This window comes from Trachypithecus francoisi, unplaced genomic scaffold (assembly GCF_009764315.1).
Source record: "Trachypithecus francoisi isolate TF-2019V2 unplaced genomic scaffold, Tfra_2.0 Lachesis_group8, whole genome shotgun sequence".
NCBI classification, from domain to species: domain Eukaryota; kingdom Metazoa; phylum Chordata; class Mammalia; order Primates; family Cercopithecidae; genus Trachypithecus; species Trachypithecus francoisi.
Window position 1 is genome coordinate 32,160,296 of NW_022681473.1, and position 20,190 is coordinate 32,180,485.

The 20,190-nt window shown below is 36.7% G+C and overlaps 1 protein-coding gene across 1 annotated transcript in view; it reads left to right on the top strand.

Annotated features, from left to right (window-relative positions):
- CCDC73 (coiled-coil domain containing 73) overlaps nucleotides 1-20,190 on the top strand; it is a 145,228-nt gene that overhangs the window by 111,864 nt on the left and 13,174 nt on the right. Inside the window, exons 13-14 of the mRNA XM_033208038.1 lie at nucleotides 935-1,069; nucleotides 19,241-19,427. Coding sequence (XP_033063929.1) covers nucleotides 935-1,069; nucleotides 19,241-19,427 — 322 coding nt within the window. The remainder of the gene's footprint in view (nucleotides 1-934; nucleotides 1,070-19,240; nucleotides 19,428-20,190) is intronic.

Below are 20,190 nucleotides of genomic sequence, written 5' to 3' on the forward strand. Positions count from 1 at the left end.
TGAAATGAACAGAAAGTAACATGAGTTTACATCTACTGGCCTCTGTATAGGGCTTTATAGAGGAATATTAATTATAAAAATATTAGGAATAGTAATTATAGTATTTGTAGTAAGGAATATTACAAACAGTGGTGGAATGAATCTGTGGTAGGAGTTTTAAAATTATTCAAGAGAAACTTTTATAAGAAACTTGCAAACTTTTATAAAACCACAAATATGCCTTTCCATGACAAAAGGATATTTTTCTCCTCAGTGGAACTTACCGTGTCTCATATTTGAGACTTCTGTGAGAGTACTCCTTTCCCTCAAAATGAAGATTACAAAATTTTATAGGGAGTGAAAGTCTAATTTATAGATATAAATATCCAGCTGACATGTCAGTTTCTATGGTACCACTTAGTGCTTAGTATTCATCTAGTGGAATTCAAATCTGTATATGCAATTTGTAACAAGAAAATTAAACTTTAAGAAAACAATGAAAGTATAATATTTGTAGAATGTAAAATTCATAAGTTCTTATTTATGAATTTAATTTTTTGTTTTTTTAAATGAATTTAAATAAATTTGTTTTATGAGATGAGTTAGTTTAATGTTGTCATTAAGGACACAGTCCTTAGATTTAGCTTTGGAATTAAATCCTCACTGCTGTTTTGTATCTGCTTGATCTGGGACAAGTTACTTAACTTTTGTGAGCCTCACATTTCTTACCTGTAAATTGGGCATAATAATACCTCAGGGTTTTGATGAGTATGCAATTATTCTTTTTAAGTAGTCAGCCCAATCCAATAAATGGTAGCTCTTAATATTAATAATGACTTTGTGATTGTTTTGATTCTTTGACTATTTCCTGAAACTTTCGTTAATGAAATATTTTCAGACAAAACATGTTTATATACTTGATATACTTGTTTATTCTGGTTATATTTTATAATAGGCTGAAGAACTTAATGGAGAAATTAATAAGATTAAAAATGAATTATCATCCCTTAAAGAAACTCATATTAAGTTACAAGAACATTATAACAAATTATGCAATCAAAAAACTTTTGAGGAAGACAAAAAGTTTCAGGTAAAATTTAAGTATGTTGTGGGGTACAAACTATCAAAGAAATTAAGACTGTCACTATGATTTTTTCCCCTGTTTTATACTTTAAGTTTCTCAACTTTAAAAAAATGAGTATATGCATGTGGTCTCTAATACATTTTTAGTTAATTTTTGTATACAGTATGACATAAGGATTGAAGGTCATTTTTGTATATGAATTTCCAATTGTCCCAGCACAAATATACGTCGAAAATACTATTTTCTCTCCCATTGTACCTTAGTACTTTCTTTGAAAATCAGTTGATCAAATATGTGTGGATCTATATCTGGACTCTTTATTATGATCCATTGATTATATGTCTATACTTAAGCCAATACAACACTGTCTTTATTAATATAGCTTTTAAAGAAGCTATAAAACATAGCTAAGTCCTTCAATATTGTTCTTTTTCCAAAAACAGCTTTTTGCTATTCTAAGTCCTATATTTTCTTATCACTTTTAGAATCAGTGTCTCAATTTCTGTTTTAAAAGTCTGTGGGGTTTTGTTTGGCATTGAGTCTTCCAGTCAATGAACATGGTATAGCTTCCATTTATTTGGATATTTTAAAATGTCTTTCAGAAGTGTTTCATAGTTTTTATCATATAGGTCTTGGAAATTTTAGGTTAAATTTATTCCTGGATATTTTATGTCTTGGGATCCTAATGTAAACAGTATTTAACATTTTTATGATTGTTAATTGCTTATATATACAAGTACATTTTTTCGAGACAAGGTCTTACTATGTTGTCCAGGCTGTACATGAACTCCTGGGCTCAAGTGATCCTCCCACTTCAGCCTCCTGAGTAACTGGGATTACAGGGATGAACTGCCATGCCCAGCTTAGAAGTACAATTGGTTTTTGTATATTGACCTCATTCTTAAATTAAGTTATTGTTATAATAGTTGTTTTTGTTGAACTTTGGGAGTTTCTATAATATATGATCATATTGTCTGCAAGTTTAAGACAGTTTTACTTTATTTCTAAAACTCTGTATACATTTTTTTTTCTCAATGTATGCACTAGCTAGTACCCTCTAATGTTGAATAACAGTTGTGAGAGTGGGCATGCTTGCCTTGTTTCTCATCTTAAATGGAGACTAGTCTTTCACCATTTCTTATCAATTTAGCTATATGTTTTTGTTTATACTCTTTATCAGTTTGAGAAAGTTTACTTTCATATCTGGTTTGCTGAGCTTTTATCACAAATGAACATTAAATTTTGTCAAATGCTTTTTTCTGTGTCTATTAAGATGATTGTTTTTCTTATTCTTTTCATATAATTACATCAATTGATTTCCAGGTGTTAAAATAACCTTGCATTCCTGGGATAAACTTGAGTTGGTCATAATATATTATCTTTTTTATATATGACTGGACTTAAATTGCTAGTGCTTTGTTAAGGATTTTGTATTGATGAGGAATGTGGATCTATAAGTTTTGTTTGTTTTTTCTTTGCAATCTTTGAACTGGTTTTTGTATCAAGAGTAATACTGGTCAAGTAAACTCAGTTGGAATATATTCCTTTCAATGTGTAGAGTTGGTATGATTTCTTTATTGAATGTTAGGTTGAATTCACCAGTGGAGCTATGTAGACTTTCTTGGTGGGAATATTTTAAATAACAAATTCAGTATTTAAATTATTTACAGGGCTATTCAGATTCTCATTTCTTCTTATGTTGGTGTGCAGGAAAGAGTTAACATAGCACCCCTATGAATGCTGTACTTAGAAAGTCCCACTAGTAAAGTTGGCCCCTGGCTGATGCCTGGAAACTTGAATTTTGGGAGGATTCTCACCATTTCCTGACAAGAGTGGCTCACTGTACCTAAACTGTTAGTACAAACAATGTGGTTTATTCTGAACAACAACTCTTCCTGGGATTCTAGAGTTTTGGCACATGCTAGATAGAGGGTACCTGCATGAACAGCACCCTCCCCCAAAAAACTTTGGGCACTGAGTCTCTAATGAACTTCCCTGGTAGACAGCAATTCACATATGTTGTCACAATTAAATGCTGTAGGAGTTAAGCTTGTCTTATGTGACTCTACTAGAAGATGACCTTTGGAAGTCTGGTTTCCTCCAGACTGCAACTCATGTGCCTTTTTCTTTACCTGTTTTTCTTTGTATTATTTCTGTATAATAAATCTTAGCTGTGTGTATGGGTATATATTGAGTCCTATGAGTCCTCCTAATGAAACTGATTTTGGGTGTTGTGGGACCCCTAAAAGAGCCAGTTTGGGTACTTTTTATCTTTCAAAGAACTTGTCCTTTTCATAAGTTGTCAAATTTATTGGCTAGGGTTGCTCATAATATTCTCTTATTATTTAGTCCTCTAGGGTCAAATTGATGTCCCTCTGTCATTCTTGATATTGGTAATTTATATCTTCTCTCTCTTGCTGTCTTTTTTTCTTGATCATTTTAGTTAGAAGTTTTCAGTTTTATTGATACCTTTTCAAAGAACCAGGTTTTGGGCCAGGTGCAGTGGCTCACTCGGGAGACTAAGCAGGGGAATCCCTTGAACCTGAGAGGCGGAGATTGCAGTGAGCCGAGATTGTGCCACTGCACTCCAGCCTGACAACAGAGTGAGACTCCGTCTCAGGAAAAAAACAAAACAAAACAAAAAAACAAAACAGGTTTTGGTTTCATTCATTTCTCTGCCATGTTTATTTGCTATTTCATTGATTCTTGCTATTAATTTTCTTATTTCCTTTACTCTGCTTACTTTGGGTTTAAATTGGTTTTCTTCTAGCTGCTTAAGCTTGAAACAGATTATTTGCCTTTTTTCTTTTCTAATATAAGCACTTAAAGCTATAACATTTCCTCTTAGCACTGCTTTGGTTCCATCCCACAAATTATGATATGTACTTTTCTCATTTTCATTCAGTTAAAAAAACTATATATATATATATATATATAATATATATATGTATTTTAGTAAAGTATACACAACATACACACACACATATAAACATGAAGGAAAAACTGACAGAACTGAAAAGAGAAAGATAAATTCACAGTTATAATTAAAGATTTTCACATTCTTCTCCCACTAATTGATAGAACAAATATACACACATACACACACACACACACAGTCTGTCAGGATAGAGAAGACTTGGACAATACCAACCAACTTGACCTAATTGACATTTATAAAACAATCCACCAACTGGCTGGGCGCGGTGGCTCACACCTGTAATCCCAGCACTTTGGGAGGCTGAGGCAGGTGGATTGCCTGAGCTCAGGAGTTCGAGATCACCCTGGGCAACATGGTGAAAGCCCACCTCTGTTAAAACAGAAAAAATTAGCCAGGGATGGTGGCACATGCCTGTAGTCCTAGCTACTTGAGAGGCTGAGGCATGAGAATTGCTTAAGCCTCGGAGGCAGAGGTTGCAGTGAGCCAAGATGGTGCCACTGCACCCCAGCTTGGACTACAGAGTGAGACTCCGTCTCAAACAAAACAAACAACAAAAATAAACGTTCCACCAACCAACAGCAGAACACACATTCTCTTCAGCAGCACGTAAAATACTCACCAAGATACACAGTACACTTGGCCAAAATATAAGTCTTAGTACATTTAAAAGGATTAAAGTCTTAACTAGAATGTTCCCTGACCACAATTAAATTAAATTTGAAGTCATTAACAGAAATATATTTGGAAAATTCTCAAATTTTTGGAAGTTTAACGACATATTTCCAATGGGTCATACTCATACTCATACCCATGGGTCAGAGAAGACCTCAGAAGAGAAATCTTAAAACATTTTGAGCATGGGCAACATGGCAAAACCCCATTTATGCCTGTCTGTCTGTCTATCTGTCTATCTATCTATCTATCTATCTATCTATCTATCTACCTACCTACCTACCTGCCTATCTGTCTGTCTATCTATCTATCTATCTATCTATCTATCTATCTATCTATCTATCTGCCTGCCTATATGTCTATCGAAAGAGAGAAACAGGGTCTTTCTCTGTCACCCAGGCTGGAGTGTAGTGGTGTGATCACAGCTCACTGCAGCCTCAATCTGCCAGGCTCAAGCAATCCTCCCACCTCAGCCTGACTATAGGTGCACGCCACCATACCAGCTAGCTTGCTTCTTTCTCCTCTCTCTTCCTTCCTTCCTTCCTTCCCTCCCTCCCTCCCTCTCTTTCTTTCTTTTCCTTCCTTCTTTCTTTTCTTTCTTTCCTTCCCTCTCTTTCCTTCCTTCCCTCCTTTCTCTTTCTCTTTTTCTTTCTCTCTCTCGCCTTCTCTCTTCCTCTCTCTGTCTCCTTCCTTCCTTCCCTTCCTCCTTCCTTTCTCCCTCCCTTCCTTCCTTCCTTCCTTCCTCCCTCCCTCTCTCTCTTTCTTTCTTTTCTCTTTCTTTCCTTCCTTCCCTCCTTTCTCTCTCTCTTTCTTTCTCTCTCTCTCGCCTTCTTTCTCTCTCTCTCTCTCCTTCCTTCCTTCCCTCCCTCCTTCCTTCCTTCCCTCCCTCCCTCCCTCCCTCCCTCCCTCCTCCCTCCCTCCCTTCCTTCCTTCCTTCCTTCCTTCCTTCCTTCCTTCCTTCTTCCTTCCTTCCTTCCTTCCTCCTTCCTTCCTTCCTTCCTCCTTCCTTCCTTCCTTCTTTCCTTCCTTCCCTTCCTTCCCTTCCTTCCCTTCCTTCCTTCCTTTCTTTCTTGATGAGGTTTCACCATGTTGCCCAGGCTCAAAATATTTTAGGATTTTTCTTGTGGTGCCTCCTCTGACCCATGGGTATGAGTATCACCCATTGGAAATATGTTGTTTAATTTCCAAACATTGGAGAAAATTCCAAATATCTTCCTATTAATGATTTCAAATTTAATTTGGTTTTGGTCAGGGAACATTCTAGGTAACACTTTAATCCTTTTAAATGAACTGAGACCTATTTTTTGGCCAAGTGTATTGTCTACCTTGGTAAATATTTCATGTGCTGTTGAAGAGAATGTGTATTCTGCTGTTGGTTGGTGGAATGTTTTATAAATGTCAATTAGGTCAAGTTGGTTGGTATTGCCCAAGTCTCTATCCTTACAGATTGTGTGTGTGTGTGTGTGTAATTGTTCTATCAATTAGTGGAAGAAGAATGTTGAAATCTTTAATCATAACTGTGAACTTATCTTTCTCTTTTCAGTTCAGTCAGTTTTTGCTTCATGTGTTTGTAAGTCCTGTTATTAGGTATATGATTTGTGATTGTTATGACACATTTATTATTGTTCAGATTTCCTGATTGACCTTTTTATCATTATGAAATATCCATATTTGTCCTAGTAATATTGCTTGTCTTAAGGTGTGTTTTGTGTGATAATAATATAGCTATTTCATCTTTCGATTAACATTTGCATTATATATCTTTTTTCATCTTGTTACTTTTTTATGGGAGTAGTCATATTTCCTTTTCTTATGTTGAATTTTAACATGAGGAAATATTTAATGTTCTCTTTTTTTGAGAACTATTGATTGTATTTTGTTATTGTAGTAAAATGTACACATTGTTTGCTATTTTAACCATTTTTTTGTGTATAGTTCAGTGGCATTAAGTACATTCAGAAGTGGGCATGATTATGTACCAATAAAATTATATTTACAGAAACAACTGGGTGTGGTGGCTCATGCCTATAATCTCAGCATTTTGGGAGGTTGAGCCAAGTGGATCACTTGAGGTGAGGAGTTTGAGACTAGCCTGCCCAACATGGTGAAACCCCATCTCTACCAAAATACGAAAATTAGCCGGGTGTGGTGACTTGCGCCTGTGATCTCAGCTACTTGGGAGGCTGGGGCAGGAGAATCACTTGAACCCAGGAGGTGGAGGTTGCAGTGAGCTAAGATCCACCACTGCACTCCAGCCTGGGCAACAGAGTGAGACTCCATCTCCCTCCCCACCACCCCCCACCCAAAAAAAAAAAACCAGGCAGCAGGCTGCATTTGGCCCTTTGACTGTAGTTTGCCAACCCTTGTTCTAGAGTTTATCATGTATACTTTCCAATAATATTATACCAAGGTTTATGATAAGTTAAGAAACTTACAATACTACATTATCATTTTCTCCTTCCTGTCCTTTGTGTTGTTATCATATATTTTACTTCTATATGTTATAAAACCCACCATATATTATTTATTTCAAAGAATTACCTGATAAAGAAAATTAAAAATGAGATAAAGTATCTTTTATATTCACCACCACTTTTACCACTTCTGTCACTCTTTATTCCTTTGTTTAGATCCATGTGTCCACCTGGTATATTTCCTCAACCTGAAGAACTACCTTTTAACGTTTGTGTGTGTGTGTGTGTGCATATCTGCTGGAAGGAATTTTCTCAGCTTTTGTCTGAAAAGGTGGTTTATTTCTCCTTAATTTTAAAGAATATTTTCACTGGATATAAAATTCTAGATGGATAATTTTTCTTTCATTAATTTTAAGATGCCATTCCAATGTTTTTTTTGCTTGCATTGCTTCTGGCAAGAGGCTGTGACAATTCTGATATTTCTAACCCATCTCTATAAGTGTCTTTATATCTCTGGTTGCTTTTAAGATTTTTCCTTCATGTCTGTTTTCAAGTAGTTTGATTATGATATACCTTGGTATGGTTTTCTTGGTGCATATCTTGCTTGGAATTTATTAAATTTCTTTGCTATATATAGTTTTCATTAAATTTGGAAAAGTTTTGATCATTTCTTTTTGTTTGTTTGTTTGTTTGTTTGTTTTTTTTTTTGTTTTTTTTTTTGAGACGGAGTCTTGCTCTGTCGCCCGAGCTGGAGTGCAGTGGCCAGATCTCAGCTCACTGCAAGCTCCGCCTCCTGGGTTTACGCCATTCTCCTGCCTCAGCCTCCCAAGTAGCTGGGACTACAGGCGCCAGCCACCTCGCCCGGCTAGCTTTTTGTATTTTTTAGTAGAGACGGGGTTTCACTGTGTTAGCCAGGATGGTCTCGAACTCCTGACCTCGTGATCCGCCCGTCTTGGCCTCCCAAAGTGCTGGGATTATAGGCTTGAGCCACCGCGCCCGGCCTGATCATTTCTTCAATTATTATTTTTCTGTCCCCTTCGTCTGCTTTCTGGGACTTCAGTTACATATGTTAGACTGCTTAATACTGTCCCACAGGTTACTGAGGCTCTGTTGCGTATTTTTTCAGTCTTTTTTTCCCTCTCTGCTTCAGTTGGGATTGTTTCTGTTGTTATGTCCTGAAGTTCATTTATACTTCTTTTTAAAATGTCTAATCTGCTATTAAGCCTATTCAGTGAGTTTTTAATTTTATTTACTGTAAGTTTCATCTCTAGAATTTCCATTTGGTTCATTTTTTTCTTTTGGGATTAAAAATTTTTCTCTTCATTATGTTCGTATCATTGTCCTTTAAATCCTTGAACATTTGTAATAGCTGTTTTAAAGTTCCTTTGCTAATTCTATTAGCTCTATCATTTCTGTATTTGTTTTTATTACGTTATAAAAAGTGACATAAGCAGGTAACATTTTCCTGCTTCTCTACCTGTCTAGTAAATTTTTTATTGTATTAGAACATTTTGAATTTTACATTGCTGATTGCTAGATTTTGCTATCTTTATTTCAAGAATGTCAAAGTTTCGCAGGAGGTTAAGTTACTTGCTGATAAGCTTCATCATTTTGAGGCTTATTTTTAAACTTATGGAAGCATCTAGAATAGCCCTTAACTCTGAGGCTACTTCATACCTGCTAGAAAGGCATGATCTGCTGGGGATCTCTACAAAATGTCCCAGGTATTCAGTAAGTTCGCTCCTGTCTGGCTTGTTGGAACTCAGAGTTTACCTAGACCTGTGGGAGCTCTGGAAATTGCTCAGCTTGTGGCTCCCCTGTATGTCTTCATGGACTTTTACTCCTCATATGTCCCAGTTAATATTCAGCAACAGATTAAATAGCAGATGTCTAGAGCTCTTTTTCTGGGTAGCTCCTTCATCTTCAGTACATTGCCTCACACATGACAGCCAGTTTAGCCTCTTTAAATTCTGATGTCTGTCTTCTCAACTCAGATCATCTTGCTTTGCAAGAGTGCCCCTTCCTTGTGCTATGGTGTAGAAAGTGTCTAGGTAGTAAGCCTGTGTAATCATAGGGTTCATCTCACTTTTTCCTCTTTCTCTCAGAGAACACAATTTTTCCCTGTTTGTAGTTCGTTGTCTGAAAACTGTTGTTTCATACACTATATCTAGTTTTCTAGTTATTTACAGTGGGAAGGCAAGTCAAGTACTCTGGTATGGCTGGAAATCTAAATTTTAAAAATCATATAATATACATTCTAGGGAAGTATACTATTTTTAAAGAGCTCTGTAATTAGTCCTTAAAGCAGATATTTTTATTTTTATAATATACATGTCTTTAATAAAGTAGATATTCTTAATACATGTGCTTGCTAACATTCATTTACTTCATTTTATCTGTGTACATATTCAATAAATATTTATTGACTATTGTCTGTGTCACATACAGTGGAAAATTATAGGAATACAGTAAAAAACACATGACGTTTCAAGGAATTTCCAATTAGTAGAAGAAACGGGTTAAAAAGTAATTGCAGTGTAGTGTGAAAAGTGCTTAAAGCAGCATATTCAGAGTAAGAGTAGTGGCACAAAGGAAGGAGAGATTAACTCTATTTAGATGAGAACGGGCTGCTCAAGGCAGACCTCACACTGTAGGAGAATTTTTAGCTGAGTTGACAAAAATAAGAAATTTCCAGACAGAGATAGCATTTCAAGTATGTGGAATAACATAGGCAAACAGAAATGTGTAATATCATTATTCAATATAGAAACTAGAAGTAGTTTGGAATAGTTGCAAATATAGGATGCTGGCAATGCAATAAGTAGCAGAAACGGTTGAAAAAAATAGGCAGAAAACAGACTAAAGAGGGCACATAGTCCATTCATAGAAGTTTGTTCTTGACTCTTTGAACTTTGGGCTTCAAAGCAAGGGAGTAAAATGATCAGATTTACCTTTCAGAAAGATCATTTTATTGATGATGTGATAGACTAGAGTGGGACAAAACTAAAGACACATAGACCAGCTTGGAGAACATGGCAGTAGTCCAGCCAGGAGATATATATTATCGTTTTAATATTCATTAATACAACATAGCTTGAGAGTGATAAATGGCAAGTGATTCATACACCCTCTGATTCCTTATAGCAATAAATATGGACTTGCATTCATAAATAAATCTTTCAGCATCCATTCACTTTCAAATTAAAAGTAGCTTGTTAATCATTTCATAAGTCATATATTTTCATTTTAGGAAATGTAGACAGTATAGAAACTTTAAAAGAAGAAAGTGAAGATCATGCAGTCTCACCACCTAGAAGTGATTGCTAAGATTTTGGTATACAAACTTCCAGTTGTTTTTCTGTACATGTGTTCATCTGGAGACAAGTACACCTAGATACTCATGTATGTGCACTTAAAAAATTAATATACTTACTGTGATGTTTTGTAGCCTTTTTCATTTACAAATTTGCCATTTTAACCATTTTCAAGTGGTTATACTTAAAATTACAATTCAGTGGCATTAATTACATTTTCAGTGTTATACAATTATCATTACTATCTACTTTCAAAAGTTTTTCATCACTTCAAACAAGAACTTGGTAACTATTAAATGTAAATCCCCATTACCCCCTCTCCTCAGCTATTAGTAACTTCTAGTCTACTTTCAGACTCTATGAATTTGCCTATTCTCTATATTTTATGTAAGTGGAATCATACAGTATTTGTCCTTTTTGTTTGGCTTATTAGCACGATGTTTTCAAGGTTCATCTGTAGGATGTATCAGAACTTAATTCCTTTTTATGTGGAATAATATTCCATTGTACGGATATATCACCTTTTGTTTATCCATGCATCTGTTGATGGATACATGGATTGTTTCCACCCTTTGACTAGTGTGAATAATGCTGTTATGAACATTAGCATCTATTGGAGTCCATATTTTCAGTTCTTTGGGGTATATACCTAGTAGTAGAATTGCTGGGTCCTGTGATAATTCTTTTTATTTATTTATTTTTATTATACTTTAAGTTCTAGGGTACATGTGCACAACGTGCAGGTTTGTTACATATGTATACATGTGCCATGTTGGTTTGCTGCACCCATTAACTCATCATTTACATAAGGTATTTATCCTAATGCTCTCCTTCCCCCCTGCCCCCACGACAGGCCCTGGTGTGTGATGTTCCTCGCCCTGTGTCCAAGGGTTCTCATTGTTCAATTCTCACCTATGAATGAGAACATGTGGTGTTTGGTTTTCTGTCCTTGTGATGGTTTGCTCAGAATGATGGTTTCCACCTTCATCCATCCCTACAAAGGACATGAACTCATCCTTTTTTATGACTGCATAGTATTGCATGGTGTATATGTGCCACATTTTCTTAATCCAGTCTATCATTGATGGACATTTGGGTTGGTTCCAAGTCTTTGTTATTGTGAATAGTGTCGCAACAAACATACGTGTGCATGTGTCTTTATGGTAACATGATTTATAATCCTTTGGGTATATATCTAGTAGTGGAATCGCTGGGTCAAATGGTATTTCTAGTTCTAGATCCTTGAGGAATGGTAATTCTATATTTAACTTTTTGAGGAACTGCTAAAAAGTTTTACTAAATAGTGGATATCTTTCTAAGTCCATAAAAATAGATCTACATCATAGTTTCCATTGTGTGACTAGGACATGCTGTAATTAATCTATCCACTTCCCTATTGGGCATCCTTGTACAAATGTCTTTGTGTATGTTTGTGACTATTTCTAGGATAGACTTCAAGAAATGGTATTGCTGGGTCAAAGAGCTTTCTCACTTATAATTTTTTTTTTTTTTTTTTTTGGAGATGGAGTCTTGCTCTGTCACCCAGGCTGAAGTGTAATGGCACCATCTCAGCTCACTGCAACCTCCACCTCCCAGGTTCAAGCGATTCTCCTGCCTCAGCCTCCCGGGTAGCTGGGACTACAGGCGCATGCCACTACATCCTGCTAATTTTTTTATTTTATTTTAATAGATATGGGGTTTCACCGTATTAGCCAGGATGGTCTCAATCTCCTCACCTTGTGATCTGCCCGCCTCGGCCTCCCAAAGTGCTGGGATCACAGGCATGAGCCACTGCGCCCTGCCCTCTCACTTACAATTTTTGACACATATTGCCAGATTGCTTTCCGGAAAGGTTGTACCAGTTTATAGTCCTACCAACCATGTATATGAGTACCTGTCTTCTCCAACCTTCTTAATACTTCATCAGTTTTAATTTGCATTTTTGTTTTATTAAACATATTTTATGTGTTTATCAGTTATATTCCTTTTGTGTTCATTTGTATATTCCCATTTGCAATTAAACATGCTTAAGTCCCTCCCATTTTAAAAAGTAAACAAATAATAGAAATACTTTTGATCTCACACCCATTTCTAAATACCCTAAGTGTCTTCTTTGTAGAGCAAAGTTTCTTGAAAGATTGGTTTAAACTTGTACTTCTTGCTTTCTTACTTCCCATTTATCCTTCAACATAGGGCAATCTGGGCTGGGCATGGTGGCTCATGCGTGTAAGTAATCCCAGCACTTTTGGGGGCCAAGGCAGGTGAATTGCTTGAGTGCAGGAGTTCAAGACCAGCCTGGGGAACATAGTGAAACCTTTGTCTCACTATTCCGTGAAAAGTCAGTGGTAGTTTGATGGGAATAGCATTGAATCTATAATTTTTTAAATAAAATTAGCTGGGCATGGCAGTACACACTGGTGGTCCCAGCTACTTGGGAGACTGAGGTAGGAGGAGCACTTGAACCTGGGAAGCTGAGACTACCGTGAGCCATGATCACACCAATGCGCTCCAGCCTGGAGGACTGAGGGAGACCCTGTCACAAAAACAAACCAAAACATAGGGCAGTCTGGCTTTGCCCTTTTGCTCCATAAAATGGATATTATGGCCGGGCGCGGTGGCTCACGCCTGTAATCCCAGCACTTTGGGAGCCAGAGGCGGGTGGATCACGAGGTCAGGAATTCAAGAACAGCCTGGCCAACATGGTGAAACCCTGTCTCTACTAAAAATACAAAAATCAGTCAGATGTGGTGGTGCGCCTGTAATCCCTGCTACTCGGGAGGCTGAGGCAGGAGAATCACTTGAAACTGGAAGGCAGAGGTTACAATGAGCTATCACACCACTGCACTCCAGCCTGGGTGAAAGAGCGAAACTCCGTCTCAAAAAATAAAAAGGTAAATTAAAAAATAAAATAAAATAAAATGGGTATTGCATCCAGTCCCTTTGGATATTACATTTTTCAGTCCCTTCAAAGCATTTGATACTATTTCTTTCTTGAATTCTCTTTTCCTTTTCTTCTATTTCTTTCATCTGATTTTTTTTTTCTTTACCTCTTAGGCCACGTTTTTATGGTGGTAAGAATACTATTATAATAATAGTTACAGCATTAATTGGGCAACTATCCACTATGTGTATTATATACATAATTTAATCTTTATAGCATCCCTCCCGCCCCGCCCAAGTGGGCTATGCCCTAGAGGTTCTTTCTTTCTTTTTTTTTTTTTAATTTTATTTTACTTTAAGTTCCGGGATACATGTGGAGAATGTGCAGGCTTGTTACATAGTTATACATGTGCCATGGTGGTCTGCTGTACCTATCAACCCGTCACCTAGGTTTTAAGCCCCGCATGCATTAGCTATTTGTCCTGATGCTCTCCCTCCCCTTGCTGCCCCCTACCCAGACAGGCCCCAGTGTGTGTTATTCCCCTTCCTGTGTCCATGTGTTCTCATGGCTCAGCTCCCACTTATGAGTAAGAACATGCAGTGTTTGGTTTTCTGTTCCTATGTTAGTTTGCTGAGGATGATGGCTTCCAGTTTCATCTATGTCCTTGTAAAGGAAATGATCTCATTCCTTTTTATGGCTGCATTGTATTACATGGTGTATATCTACCACAGTTTCTTTATCCAGTCTATCATTGATGGACATTTGGGTTGGTTCCATGTCTTTGCTATTGTGAATAGTGCTGCAGTAAACATACGTGTGCATGTATCTTTATAATAGAATAATTTATATTCCTTTGGGTATATACCCAGTAATGGAATTGCTGAGTCAAATGGTATTTCTTGTTCTAGATCCTTGAGGAATCACCACACTCTCTTCCACAATGGTTTAACTAATTTACGTTCCCACCAACAGTGGAAAAGCATTTCTGTTTCTCCACAGCCTCGCCAGCATCTGTTGTTTCTTGACTTCTTAATAATCACCATTCTGATTGGTGTGAGATGGTATTCTCATTGTGGTTTTGATTTGCATTTCTCTAATGATCAGTGATGTTGAACTTTTTTTCATATGTTTATTGGCCGTGTAAATGTCTTATTTTGAGAAGTGTCTGTTCATATCCTTTGCCCACTTTTTGATGGAGTTGTTTTTTTCTTGTAAATTTGTTTAAGTTCACTGCAAATTCTGGATATTTGTCCTCTGTCAGATGGATAGATTGCAAAAATTTTCTCCCATTCTGTAGGTTGCCTGCTCGATCTGATGTTAGTGCTGTGCAGAAGCTCTTTAGTTTAATTAGATCCCATGGCTTTTGTTGCAATTGCTTTTGGTGATTTCATCATAAAATCCTTGCCCATGCCTATGTCCTGAATGGTATTGGGTAGGTTTTCTTCTAGGGTTTTTATGGTTTTGGGTTTTTCACTTAAGTCTTTAATCTATCTTGAATTAATTTTTATATAAGGTGTAAGGAAGGGGTCCAGTTTCAGTTTTCTGCATATGGCTAGCCAGTTTTCCCAGCATCATTTGTTAAATAGGGAATCTTTGCCCCATTGCTCATTTTTGTCAGGTTTGTTGAAGATCAGATGGTTGTAGATGTGTGGTCTTATTTCTGGGGTCTCTATTCTGTTCCATTGGTCTTTATGTCTGTTTTGGTACCAATACCAAGCTGTTTTGGTTACTGTAGCTTTGTAGTATAGTTTGAAGTCAGGTAGCGTGATGCCTCCAGCTTTGTTCTTTTTGCTTAGGATTGTCTTGGCTATACTGGCTCTTTTTTGGTTCCATATGAATTTTAAAGTAGTTTTTCTAATTCTGTGAAAAGTCAGTGGTAGTTTGATGGGAATAGCATTGAATCTATAAGTTAGTTTGGGCAGTATGGCCATTTTCACGATATTGATTCTTCCTATTCATGAGGATGGAATGTTTTCCAATTTGTTTGTGTCCTCTCTTATTTCCTTGAGCAGTGGTTTGTAGTTCTTGAAGAGGTCCTTCACGTCTCTTGTTAGCTGTATTTCTAGGTATTTTATTATCTTTGTAGCAATTGTGAATGGGAGTTAATTCATGATTTGGCTCTCTGCTTGTCTATTGTTGGCATATAGGAATGCTTGTGTTCTTTGCACATTGATTTTTGTCTTTACAGCGTTTTTGTTATAGATGAGAAAACAGCCTCACAGAGTGTAAATATTGTTGTAGTCAGCCTCTAAAATGGCCTGTAGTGATTCCCACCTCCTGTTACTCATTGCTCTTTTGTAATCCCCTCCACTTGAGTGTGAGCTGGATTAATGACTTGGTTTTAATGAGTGGAATATAGTAGAAGTAATACAATGTCACTTCTGAGATTACATTATAAGAAAACTATGGTTTCTGTCTTGGGTGCATGTGTGTTTTTCTTTCTCCCACCCTCCCAACCATCATGAAAAGAAGTCTAAGCTGTCCTGTGAAGAGAGGTCCTGGACGATAAAGACCACCTGGAAGAGAATTTAGGCACCCCAGCCAACAGCTGGCACCAACTGCCAGCTATATGAGTGAGACTCTTCCAGCACCAGTTAAGGCTTCACATGATGGAGCTGTAGATGATAGCTTGATTGGAACCTCAAGAGAGATGCCGAGTCAGAACCATCAAGCCAACTACTCCTGAATTCCTGACCCATTGAAACTGTGGGATGTTTGCTGTTGTAAACCAGTGCATTTTAGGATAATTTGTTATAGAGCAATAGCTACTATTAATACAAACTACCACAAGTTTCCTTCTAGGATTTCACAGCTAATAAATATTGAAACCAAAATTTGAACTCATATTAATCCAATCCAAAGTTTCTGGTAAAAAACATACTGTTTTTCTCAATCTCTTTTACAATTTTCTCTTTCTTTGCCTCTCCCTTGGAGATTTTCATCAGCATTTTATCCTTTAGATTCTTTTCCTCTCAAAATACACTCTCTGTAAGCAGTTAAAAAAACTATCAACAGAGTAAATAGACAACCCATGCAAACTATGTATCTGATAAAGGTCTAATATCCAGAATCTATAAGGAATTTAAACAATTGAACAAGCAAGAAACAAATAACCTGTTTAAAAAGTGGGCAAAAGACATGAACAGACACTTCTCAAAAAAAGACATACAAGCTGCCAACAAACATGAAAAAATGCTCAACATCACTAATCATCAGAGAAATGCAAATCAACACCACAAAGAGATAACATCTCACACCAGTTGGAATGACTATTAAAAAAAGAAGAGGCTGGGCGCGATGGCTCATGCCTGGAATCCCAGCACGTTGAGAGGCCAAGACGAGTGGATCACCTGAGGTCAGGAGTTCAAGACCAAGCTGGCCAACGTGGTGAAACCCTATCTCTACTAAAAGTAAAAAATTAGCTGGGCGCAGCAGCACGTTCCTGTAGTCCCAACTACTCGGGAGGCTGAGGCAGGAGAATCGCTTGAACCCAGGAGGCAGAGGTTGCAGTGAGCTGAGATCGCACCACTGCACTCCAGCCTGGGTGACAAAGTGAGACTTCATCTCAAAAAAAAATAATAAATAAAAATAAGGTCAAAAACAACGGATGCCAACGAGGCTGCAGAGAAAAGGGAAAGCTTATACACTGTTGGTGGGAATGTAAATTAGTTCAGCCATTGTGGAAAGATTGCTCAAAGAACTTCAAACAGAACTACCATTTGACCCAGCAAAACTATTACTGGGTATATAGCCAAAAGAAAATGAATCGCTCTACCAAAAAAACACATGTACTTTTATGTTCAATGCAGCACTGTTCACAATAGCAAAGACATGGAATCAACCCAGGTGCCCATCAATAGTGGATTGGATAAAGAAAATGTGGTACATATACACCATGGAATACTACACAGCCATAAAAAAGAATGCAATTATGTCTTTTGCAGCAACATGGATGAAGCTGGCGGCCATTATCTTAAGCAAATTAACGGAGGAACAGAAAACCAAATACCAATTTTCTTACAAGTTGGAACTAAACATTGGGTACTCATGAACATAAAGATAGCAACAATATATCCTGGGAACTACTAGAAGAGGTAGGGAGGGAAGGAGACAATGGTTGAAAAACTATTGAGTACTATGCCCACTACCTGAGGGATGGGATCAGTCATACCCCAAACCTCAGCATCATGCAATATAGCCATGTAACCAACCTGCACATGTATACTCTTAAATCTAAAAGTTGGAATTATTTAAAAGGCAAAAGTAATAAATAAATACAGGTTCATTAGATATCACCACCTTAATGTATTACTAACTCTTCAAACTCAGCAGGTTCAAACTGAACTCATGATATTTTCCTCCAAATCTACTACTACTCCTGTTTTCTCGCTCAAGGAATGACATCCACCAGTCATCTACTTACCTAATCTGAACTATGGGAGTCAATCTTGACTCACCTTCTCCCTCAGCCTTCACATGCAATCATTGACCAAGTCCTATTAACTTTAGTTCCATAAATTACCAATGGGTTCACAGCTCTTTGTTTTTACTGATGTCACCTGGACTGCTGCAGCACTCTCCTGATGCACCACTCTGCCCCATGTGTTCTCTCCCTTTAGTGTTTTTCAGACTTCTAGGTTCAACCTATCAGTGGTTCATGGAAATTAGTTTGGTGGTTTGTGACCAGAATTCTTTTTAAAATGAAATAGCATAGGAAACATTAGTGTGTATAACAGTAGTACTGTTTGATGTGCCTACTGAGTTATAAAATATTTCTCATTACTGGTTTCCATCAATGACGTTTCGAAAACATTGGTCCATTTTTTTGTACTACAGCCAAAATGGTCTGGAAAGTCAGATCATGTTATTCACTCCTTGTTTAAAACCCTTCAGTGACTTCTCAGTGTCTTCCTGGTAGAGCTGAAACTCCTTAACATGCTGTGTTAGGCCCTTAATGACCTAGGCCCAGCTTACCTCAAGCATCATTTCTCTTCATTCTTCTTCCTGCATGTAAGCTCTAGCCAAATGAAATCATAGTTCCATAAATATACTCTTAATGTTTCTTGCTCTTAAGCATTGCTATATGCCATTTATTCTTTCTGGAGTGCCTCCTTATCCCCATCTGTGACTCCATATCATACTTCAGGTATGTTTAGCTAACACCTTCTCCAAGAAACCTTCCTTGACTCTCCAAAACAGGGACAGGACTATTCCTGTATGTGCCCGTGGTAACCCGTATTTATCCCTATCAGAGCACTTACCACATCCTATTAAAGTTGCCTGTTACTTATTTTCTTATTTTCATACCAGACTGTAAGTTTTTTGAAGACAAAGACTGTATTTTGTTCATCATTGTATCCGAAAGCCTAGTACAGTGCTTCACATGTAACATGTGCTCAATATATAGGGGAAGAAAAAGCATGTTGGACTGATTCGCTGTTTTAAACCTGGCATGGTGGTGAGTACCTGTAATCCCAGTTACTTAGGAGGCTGAAGCAGGAGGATAGTGTGAGGCCAGAATTTTGAGGCTTGTTGTGCACTATGATCGCACCTGCGAATAGCCACTGCACTCTAGCCTGGGCAACATAGCAAGAACTTACCTCTTTAAAAAATAGACTCCTGCTCAAAACAATTTACCTGCCATGTCTATCTTGTTTTTAATAATAGGGTGGTTCTTCTATTACATGTAATATGTGCTATTATATAATAATGTGGTATGCATGTTTGAAAATGTATAAATGTCTCCATTTTGCTTAAATGATAGACTATATAAAAGGAATGTAAAGTGATGTCGTTATAGAGTATGATATATTAAACTTACTAAAAAATCATTTGACTTTCAAATAGAAATTGCTGAATGGTTGAACTGAAACGCAGATTCCACATTTATCACATTTGCTTAAATGTTTTATACTTGTAAACAATGTTTTTAAAAGAATCTCTTCCATTTTACACTAGAATGCTCCAGAAGTAAATAATGAAAACAGTGAAATGTCAACTGAAAAATCAGAAAACACCATTATACAGAAATATAATACTGAGCAAGAAATAAGGGAAGAAAATATGGAGAATTTTTGTTCAGATACTGAATACAGAGAAAAAGAAAAGAAAGAAGGCTCATCTATAGAGGAAATCATTATAGAAGGTAACCTTAAAATTATATTGGTATTTTCTAATTTGTATGTTGATGTTTACAGTAAGTATTTTTGAGAAAATTACATTTCTGTCTCCCCTCTTCATGACTTATTCCTAGTCTTTTTGCATTCCGGTTTCTGCCTTCACTGTTTTGCTGAGAATGTTCTTGGAGTCACCAGTAACCTGATGACCAGACCTAGGGCATTTTTCTGAATTCAGATAACCTTTCTGTAACCATTGGAGTAATTTATTAATCCTTCCATCTTGAAAAAGTATTGTTTAAAGATGATACTGATTGGAGGTGTTCAAACCTAGGCTGAACAACCACTTGGTGGAGATGTTGTAGAGAGAATGATTGGACTTTGAAAAAAATCTTTCAAAAACCTGAAATTTATATTCTAGATTAACTATACTAAAAAGTTGAAATCTTTGTTAGAATATAGATGAATAAAATTTATGTCTTAAGTAGATAATTCTATATACTTGTCCAAAAACTATTCAAGAAGTTAAAAATATTCACTGGGTAATGAATAAAAGTGATGATTGTCAGTCTTGAAGAAGCCAGCTAGCAATTTCTAGATACAGCTGGACCTAGGTAGTAATGGAAATCAGAGCATAACCTGTTAGGATAAATTCATTTTTATCAGCTATGTATTTATGTGGGATTGTACTGTATGTCCTAAATGAAGCAAACAGACGAGAAAAATAAACCATTTTGTAATACCTCAACTCACTTTCCCTTTACAAAACCAAAAATACTTTGCTATTATGAA